Genomic DNA, 10000 nt, shown 5'->3' with positions numbered 1-10000 from the left:
GATTGTCTTTGATCTCAGTGACTTCTACCTGTCCCAGGACGTCATGCTCCTCATCGATGACATCAAGGTGAACCATGGTGACCTCATTTCCTGCTCCTTTTTCCATGGACTTCATCCTGTCGCTACTTCCTGTTTAATTCAACACAACTCTTTTGATACACTTGTGATTTGGATGATCAGATACTCATACCTATTTTATGGTTGCATAGTTGACTGCAGACAAAATTCATTTAACATAGGTAATCACTACTACTACTGCACTACGACTCACCAGAACTCACAAGTGCATCTGCTTTCTAAACAAGTGACTAAGAGTATAATGTAGTGCTGAAGGCAAAGTGCAAGAATAGCAATCTCAAATACAATATGTGCTTAAGAGGGAGGATCGTTGTAGTACTTCTCGAAGAGGTGAGTTTTGAGCCTGCGGTGAAAGATGAGCAGTGACTCTGCTGTCCTGACGTCAGTGGGCAGTTCATTCAATGCCAATGTGTATAACGTGTTGATGGCAATGCCTGTGTCTGTGTGTAGAAGTGTGTAACGTGTGTGTGGTGGTGTTGTGTGTCTGTGTGTAGAAGTGTGTAACGTGTCTGTGTCTGTGTGTAGAACGCCCTGCAGTTCATCAAGCAGTGCTGGAAGATGCAGGGTCGTCCTCTCTTCCTGGTTCTCATCAGAGAGGATAACATTAGGTAAGTATCTATTACTGGTCTCTCTCTCTCTATGTCTCTCTCTCTCTCTCTCTGTCTGTCTGTCTGTCTCAGCTCATACAGTAGACAGTATTGGTGTCTGTCTGTCTCAGCTCATACAGTAGACAGTATTGGTGTCTGTCTGTCTCAGCTCATACAGTAGACAGTATTGGTGTCTGTCTGTCTGTCTGTCTGTCTCAGCTCGTACAGTAGACAGTATTGGTGTCTGTCTGTCTGTCTGTCTCAGCTCATCCAGAGGACAGTATTGATCACCAGAGCAGATGTAGTGCTGTGTGGCTGTATTTGCTGACGCCAGTTTAATGATGCTCATCTATATGACTCTAGCCAGGCGGCTGGCCTTATCACAGCCGTATTGATCCTCAGCTGAGGAGCACATGTTAAAGACATTACTGCTGCTACTGCTGCTTACTTATCCATACATAGTATCTATATATCTTTTTATCATTACAGCTGCTGCTGCTGCTTCCATATAGAGATTATAGATTGCTAAGCAACAGCAACAGCTGTAATTATAAATAGATAGATAGATAGATAGATAGATAGATAGATAGATAGTTAAGCAGCAGATAGATCTATTTATAATTACAACTGCTGCTGCTTAGCTATCTATCTATATATAAATATATATATATATATATCTGTCTGACTGTACGCCCGTCAGTCCGTCTGTCTGTCCACCCACACACTGATTGATCGATCGATCTCTATCTATCTATCTATCCATCCATCCATCCATCCATCCATCCATCCATCCATCCATCCATCCATCCATCCATCCATCCATCCATCCATCCATCCATCCATCCATCCATCCATCCATCCATCCATCCACTCCACAATGGAGTATTCAGACTGAGTCATAGAATCACATGCATTACTGCTCAGTACCTGTTCCAGCATCACTGACTGTATCCATGTTGTTGATGGTGACAGTAAAATCCCCTCTGCCTCCACCTCTAGGGGGAGCCGTTTCAACCCAGTGCTGGACATGCTGGCCTCCTTCAAGAAGGGCAACATTGGGGGAGTGAAGGTCCACGTGGACAGACTGCAGGTTGGGAGGAGGGATTGTGGTTTTTCTAAAGCTCTCAGCCAGGGCTCTGAGCTGCTAACAGCTCTCTCTGGAGACATCTTTACCTGCTGATGGAGCTTCATGAAGCAGAATTACCTGGCGAGCAGCTCCACACCAGAGCAGTGCTTAACTTGTCTTTCATGGTCTCATTGATATTGCTGGAGCGTTGGTCCCTGCAGTCGTAACTATAACTAGCTTTGCTCTGGCGGCCGACACAGCATGGACCATTAGGCTACCACACACCTGCTAGCACACAGCTACAGTATATAATACACCACAATATCACCTGATAGAATACAGTAACACCATACTACCACAATATCACCTGATAGAATACAGTAACACCATACTACCACAATATCACCTGCTAGCATACAGTAACAGTAGAGCACTTTACTGTATATACACACCCTACAGTAGAAACCTTACTCCTCTGCTTTCTGATCACAGCTGGGTCCAAATACTATTTGAATGAATTTCAACTACTTATCTGTGCTCAGTTGTTCTTGTCTGGCACAATGGAACCAATGGGCTGTCCCCAAAGTTGCAAACCCCGCCCACCTGAGAGTCCAGCCAGAGTCCAGCCAGCGCTGATAAGTAAAAGGGTCTCAGATAGTATTTAGAGCCGGCCGTTGTGATTGGTCTGTTCCTCTCCAGACCCTGATCTCCGGTGCCATTGTGGAGCAGCTGGACTTCCTGCGGGTCAACGAGGCAGAGTAAGACAACAACAACAACAACAACAACAACACATAAGCTTAGAGGCCTTGTTTCAGTTTGATCATTTAACTCTAGTCCTGCCTCAGAGTCTCCACATCTCCACTTTAATCAAACCAAATTAAACTTTATTTGTAAAGCGCATTTCATATACAGAGGCAACACAATGCGCTTTACAGAGAGCAAAGGGGGAGGGTCATAGGTTTTACCCCTACAATTTCCAGAGGTAAGCAAAAAAACAGTTCACCCAGGGGCCGAAAAGTGAGCTGTAAAAAATTTTCCCTGACCTCTCTCAAGGAGACGATTCAGCAAGCTTGTGGAAAATGTTTCAATCTATTGGCTTGGAACATTTCCAGAGCAATAAACATGGGTTAAATACTTGATCAAATAGTATCAGTAGAGTAGATAAATAGTTACAGAGATGTTACTTACATGGTCGGCCATTATGTGTTAGCTATCCCTGTAGTCCATAATAGAATATTTAAGTGTATCACATAAATCACAGTAAGCACTTAGCAGACAGGCTCTTAGAGAATACAGAGCAAAGTACGTAAAGGCGCTAAGCAGAAGTGGTGAAACAAAAAGCAGAGAGCCAATATTTTTTTATTTTTTTTTAAGTGTGTGTGTGTGTGGGGGGGGGGCGGGGGGGGGGGGGCTGACTTGATAGGGACAGCTGGCGACACATAGTGGAATGGAGCTGGACACGAGGATAGCAGGGGGCCTCTCCAGGAGCTATGGGGACCTTAGGAGGGCAGGGGGGCATCCACAGGACCTGGTTAGAATATAAGAGGGAGAGGCACTAGGGAGTCAGAGAGGCAGACAGGGTCAGTAGCATGCAGAGCCACATACACCACAGAACTTTCCAGTCTTTTGCTAACAGGCGCTATGCAGATCAACAGTGTTCTGAATATACAAAGAACCCACAAGGGGTTTGGACCTGACGCCCGTTGGTCCCTCAGGATCCCAGAGTTCAAGAGCTTCGAGGAGCTGGAGATGCCCAAGCACTCCAAGGTGAAGCGCCAGATGAGCACGCCCAACGCCTCGGAGCTGGAGCAGCAGCCTGAGATCGACGTGGCGGAGTGGCAGAACAGACCCACTCACGACATCATGAGGAAGTTCTATGTGAGTGCTAGAGCTGCTGCTCTGTGTGGGCCTGGGTTTGGGAGTGTGGGGGTGTCTGTTTGATGTGTGTGTGTGTGTGTGTGTGTGTGTGTGTGTGTGTGTGTGTATGTGTGTGAGACTGTGTGAGACTGTGTGAGACTGTGTGAGACTGTGAGTGTGCGTGTGTATGAGTGTGTGTGTGAGTATGAGTGTGTGAGTGTGTGTGTGTGTGAGTGTGTGTGTGTGTGTGTGTGTGTGTGTTTGTGTGTGACTGTGTGTTTATTTATGTGTGTGTGTGTGTGTGTGTTTATTTGTGTGTGTGTGTGTGTGTTTATTTATGTGTATGTGTGTGTGTGTGTGTGTGTAACCTCCTCTCCAGGACTGTGACTGTCTCACCAGTCAGGCTCAGCTGGCCAGCATCCTCCTGAGGAAGGAGGGACACGACTACTTAACCAGAGATGGTAAACACACACACACACGCACACACACACACACACACACACACACACACACACACATACACACACACACACACACACACACACACACACACACACACACACACACACACACGCATAAACACATTCAGACACACACACACACACACACACACGCATAAACACATTCAGACACTCACATACACACTCACATACACACTCACACACTCATACACGCGCACACTCACACAGTCACACACACTCTCATATCTCTATTGCTACAGTGGGGGAAATACCCACACTCACACAAACACATGTATACATACACACACACAGAGTCAGGTGGGTAGGTAGATTCTTTATTTATCCCAGAGGGAAAATTGCTCAAAATGTCACATTGAACAAACACAGTGATGTTAAAATTAGTCGGTCTTATTAAAAAATATATAATTATTTCAGTAAATGTTTTCTGTGTGTGTGTGTGTGTGTGTGTGTGTGTGTGTGTGTGTGTGTGTGTGTGTGTCTGTCTGTCTGCAGAGAATCTGCTGGATGAGCTGGAGAGGATCTACAGAACAGCAGGAAGCAGAAAACTTTGGTCAGACACTCCTCCCGCCCTCCCCCCCCCTCTCCGACCTTCCTCCCCCCCACCCCACCCTCCTCTCCGACCTTCCTCCTCCCACCCTTCCCCCCTCCCCCCTCCCCCTCTCCGACCTTCCTCTCCCCCCCCCCCCCTCCTCTCCGACTCTTCTCTCCTGTTGAGATTCTTTATTCTGGTCACCTCCTCCTCCCCTCCTGCTGACTACATGATTGTGTATTAAAATCAGGGTTTCCGTTAACCAGTAATTACCGGTTTTTATCCAGGAAAATCTGTTGAAGTCCGACATATTTCAAACTCTCCAGTCATAATGTCCCGTGAAAATAATTCGCTCTAAGCACAATTTGAATTGTATTGATTAGATAGATAGATAGAAAATAAACAGGTATGTCCTCCTCATCTTCTGAGTCTAAATAAGTAGGCTAACAAACGATTGCCAACAAAATCGCATCACAATTTGTGAAAAGTGGGACATACGAGGGCAAAGACCGCGAATCGTCACATCTTGCGGCAAAAGAAGACCTGACGGCTGCCTACGACACCATATGCACCGCAGCCTCACCTTCATGCTGCTCCGCCCGCTGCCGGACAGACACATGGTCAGCATGATCATGGAGCTTGTCTGAAACCGCAGCTTCACCCTCACCACCGGTAGCAGACAGTGAAGCAGGTTACAATGCCTTAAGAACGGCGTCCCCCAGGGATCTGTCCTGGGCCCCCCTCCTTTATAACATCTACACCTACAACCTGCCGATCACAGTCTCCAGGAAGTATGCCCACGCAAATGACCTTGCGCTGCTGTACTCAGCTGGAGACTGGCAGGCCGTGGAGGAGACACTAAGCCAGGACATGCAGACACTAGCGCCATACCTCCGGAAATGGAGATTGAAGCTCAGCGAGGCAAAGACGGTGTCGGCGGCCTTACACCTTAACAACACCTGTTGGCCTAATGGATTCTGAAGAAGGCCATCAGGCCGAATCTAAATAAAATAACCAGAGCCAGAATGCCACACTTTTACAGCCTAACATATAGTACACATCGTATCGTAGCAGATGAGAAATAGACATTAAAGTCGCACTGAAACGGACGTTTGAGATCATCTAACTTCCGTAGTTTGACGTATTTCCGACGCAAACAAGCTATGAAGGTGGGACATATGTTTAGAGGAATTTGATTGGAACATTGACAAGTGGACGGGTTTTAAGAACTTTAGACAGATTCGATAGAAGGATAGTGTTGATTGATGGGTGGATGTCGTGAGATTATTGGCCTAAAATCTAAGGTACCTGTTGTCGTCACTGCACGTGACATACCGTTTTCCAGGAAGTAAGAAATTATATACTTTGATATAAGATTACAACAAAAGTGGAATTTTGTTATTTTTTTGGCATACCTCGTTGAATAGGTGAACACTATGACTAATTATGTGAACCAAAATGGGACAGAATGCTTTTTTCATTTCAGTGCGACATACAGTGTAGGCTACACAACAGCTAATCACCACGACAAACACCTATAATATTACCAGAATCTCCGTTTGTCCGGGACATTGAAATGTTCAACGGAAACCCTGATTAAAACATTAAAAAAACCTCTGTTCATACTGATTGGTGGTTCTGTTCATACTAGCTGGTGGTTCTGTTCATACTGGCTGGTGGTTCTGTTCATACTGGCTGATGGTTCTGTTCATACTGGTTGGTGGTTCTGTTCATACTGGCTGGTTGTTCTGTTCATACTGGCTGGTGGTTCTGTTCACACTGGCTGGTGGTTCTGTTCATACTGGTGGTTCCACAGGGTGGCGATGCGCAACGCAGCAGCCATCATCAAGAAGTGTGCCAGTTCTATAGCCCCACATATCACCTCCATACTGGTCCACGGCAAGCAGGTAACAGGCCAGAGAGACAGGTCTTTGCATGAGTACGGACGGACGGACGGATGGACAGGCGGATAGAGACAGACAGACAGGTGGACGGACAGGCAGACAGACAGGCAGACAGACAGGCAGACAGACAAACAAATAGACAGGCAGGCTGACTGACAGACAGACAGGACGGACGGACGGACGGACGGACGGACGGACGGACGGTCGAACAGACAGACAGACAGACAGACGGGCAGACGGGCAGAGAGACCGGTAGACTGATTAAGCAGTGTGGATGACCAGTGTGGTTTTCCAGGGCTGCGTTCAAATTCAGAGGCTAACATTCATGGTGAACATGTTTCTGAGCGGTTAAATTTGAGCAGAGAAACCTTGTGTTCACCGATGATTTTCTGGACGATATATTTTGGATGTAGTCCCGCTAGTACAACCTAATTTAACACTAGTTAGAAGTAAAAGAGCCTCCGGTATTCATTTATTTATGAATTTAATCATACATTACATTTCCCTCAGTCCAGCGTCTATTTTTGTTCACCACAAACACAGAGCGAAATGAAAAAACTTTTAAAATAGTTTATAAACGTTTGCGGACGTTTGCCATGTTGGCTAAATGTGAACGCACCCCTGCTCTGTGTACAATAACCATGAGTGACCTTGCCGCTTAACTGACAGCGTTCTAGAGGTGGTTGACCTCAGTCAGCTGTTCACTGGCCTCATGTGGTCGTGTTGCTGTCGTTGTCGTTGTGGTGGGAATGGACTGTGTGTTCTGGGGACTCTGGGTCTGGGCAATCCTAGTGAGATCTTTCTTTTTTGGCCAATCAGACAGCAGTCAGACGAATCTGGAGGCTCGGAGAGGAACAGCCTTTAGAACAGACTTCACCTTTAACTCAGAGAGGAGCAGCCTTTAGAACAGACTTCACCTTTAACTCAGAGAGGAACAGCCATTAGAACAGACTTCACCTTTAATCAGACACCATCCCACTGTTTATTATCATCACATTTCATACTGTCTATATCCAAACCTGCAGTGTTCTATATCTAAACCTGCAGTGTTCTATATCTAAACCTGCAGTGTTCTATATCCAAACCTGCAGTGTTCTATATCCAAACCTGCAGTGTTCCATATCCAAACCTGCAGTGTTCTATATCTAAACCTGCAGTGTTCTATATCTAAACCTGCAGTGTTCTATATCCAAACCTGCAGTGTTCTATATCCAAACCTGCAGTGTTCCATATCCAAACCTGCAGTGTTCTATATCTAAACCTGCAGTGTTCCATATCCAAACCTGCAGTGTTCCATATCCAAACCTGCAGTGTTCTATATCTAAACCTGCAGTGTTCTATATCTAAACCTGCAGTGTTCTATATCTAAACCTGCAGTGTTCTATATCCAAACCTGCAGTGTTCTATATCCAAACCTGCAGTGTTCCATATCCAAACCTGCAGTGTTCTATATCCAAACCTGCAGTGTTCTATATCTAAACCTGCAGTGTTCTATATCTAAACCTGCAGTGTTCTATATCCAAACCTGCAGTGTTCTATATCCAAACCTGCAGTGTTCCATATCCAAACCTGCAGTGTTCTATATCTAAACCTGCAGTGTTCCATATCCAAACCTGCAGTGTTCCATATCCAAACCTGCAGTGTTCTATATCTAAACCTGCAGTGTTCTATATCTAAACCTGCAGTGTTCTATATCTAAACCTGCAGTGTTCTATATCCAAACCTGCAGTGTTCTATATCCAAACCTGCAGTGTTCTATATCCAAACCTGCAGTGTTCTATATCCAAACCTGCAGTGTTCTATATCTAAACCTGCAGTGTTCTATATCCAAACCTGCAGTGTTCTATATCCAAACCTGCAGTGTTCTATATCCAAACCTGCAGTGTTCTATATCTAAACCTGCAGTGTTCCATATCCAAACCTGCAGTGTTCTATATCTAAACCTGCAGTGTTCTATATCTAAACCTGCAGTGTTCTATATCCAAACCTGCAGTGTTCCATATCCAAACCTGCAGTGTTCTATATCTAAACCTGCTGTGTTCTATATCCAAACCTGCAGTGTTCTATATCCAAACCTGCAATGTTCTATATCTAAACCTGCTGTGTTCTATATCCAAACCTGCAGTGTTCTATATCCAAACCTGCAGTGTTCCATATCCAAACCTGCAGTGTTCTATATCCAAACCTGCAGTGTTCTATATCCAAACCTGCTTTGTTCTATATCTAAACCTGCAGTGTTCTATATCCAAACCATCCAAACCTGCAGTGTTCTATATCTAAACCTGCAGGGGGGGGGGGGTGTTTCCATGGTTACCTAGTCCCTTTGTCCTGTCGTTGTTGTGCTGTTGTTGTTGTTGTTGACATAACCACCGCTAACCCTGGTTGCTTTCCCCCCTCATAGGACTCCTCGAAGCAGAAGGAGACATTTTCTGCATTCACTCTTTCATAATAATGCATTCGGAAATCGGTGAACATTAAAATGTTTCTACTCCACATCCGCCCAACCCCCCCCACCCCCACCCTTGCCCCCGCCCCCGCCCTCCGCACCAACAAAACAGACATCTAGTAGGGAAAATTAATTGCCTCAGTTTGTAGAAAATGCCTGGAGCGAGAACTGAATGCACACCCACGGAATCCTGGTGCAGAACGTGTCAGCGCTCCTGATAGACCTAGCCCCCAGTGAGAGGGTCCTAGAACGCTAATGGAACGCCCTGGTTCCACAGGGACTTGGCACCGCGGTCCCTGATTACTGGATCTACAGCGCCGTGCCAGATAAAACATTTCATACCAAACACACGTAATGCCACGCCCTCCTGGGCGTTACTAGTCTGTGTGTGTCCGTGCTGCGAGCCAGGCCTCCAGTCTGCGCGGCTGACCTCTGTGTGTTTCTGTCCTCCAGGTCTGGTGTGCGTCTCGCTGCCAGTCTGTTATCTAAGCTAGTGGACAGCCTGGCCCCCAGTATTACTAGTGTCTTAGTGCATGGCAAGCAGGTAAGTCACCCACAGCAGCAGGGGCCAATACAACACACACACACTGGATGCCATTTTAATGTTCACTGATTATCAATGAAGTGGGTTGAAATAGCTTTATGAACTTCGAACTTTTAGGAAATTTAGAACAACTCTAATGAACTCCTGTCGCTATGGTCCTATGGGAGGTGCTTAGAATGGTTTGGCTTGTGTTCTCTCTGTCCAGCTGACTGAATGTGTGTGTGGCTAGAACACCATGTACTCTAGCAATGCCCCCCCAAACACAACCACCATCTCTCTCTCTCTCTCTCTCTCTCTATACCTCCCTCTCTCTCTAGTCAAGTCAAGAAGCTTTATTGGCATGACGTTTCATAACAAAACATGTTGCCAAAGCAGAAAGACATTAATATTAATCATGAATTACCACAAAAATAATTATGCATATTATGTAGAGAAAAAGGACGTGTGTGTACGTGTCTCTCCTTCTCACACACACACACAACACATAAAGTACATTACCCACATTTT

General features: G+C 45.7%; 1 protein-coding gene across 3 annotated transcripts in view; it reads left to right on the top strand.

Annotated features, from left to right (window-relative positions):
- phkb (phosphorylase kinase, beta) overlaps window positions 1–10000 on the top strand; it is a gene marked incomplete at its 5' end in the record, with an annotated part of 71587 nt that overhangs the window by 54423 nt on the left and 7164 nt on the right. For 2 of the 3 annotated variants that reach the window (XM_084436713.1, XM_084436714.1), the window contains 8 exons: window positions 1–67; window positions 604–686; window positions 1665–1755; window positions 2431–2489; window positions 3447–3609; window positions 3968–4049; window positions 4563–4620; window positions 9403–9493. The exon at window positions 1–67 is cut by the window's left edge and continues 38 nt beyond it. In XM_084436713.1, coding sequence (XP_084292839.1) covers window positions 1–67; window positions 604–686; window positions 1665–1755; window positions 2431–2489; window positions 3447–3609; window positions 3968–4049; window positions 4563–4620; window positions 9403–9493 — 694 coding nt within the window. Of the gene's footprint in view, window positions 68–603; window positions 687–1664; window positions 1756–2430; window positions 2490–3446; window positions 3610–3967; window positions 4050–4562; window positions 4621–6415; window positions 6507–9402; window positions 9494–10000 lie in introns of all 3 variants that reach the window. The other variant, XM_084436715.1, reaches the window with a different exon arrangement.

The sequence above is a fragment of the Borostomias antarcticus genome (assembly GCF_949987555.1).
Source record: "Borostomias antarcticus genome assembly, chromosome: 4".
NCBI lineage: Eukaryota > Metazoa > Chordata > Actinopteri > Stomiiformes > Stomiidae > Borostomias > Borostomias antarcticus.
The sequence above is the reverse complement of the archived record's forward strand: the minus strand, read 5'-3'. Positions and strand labels throughout refer to the sequence as shown.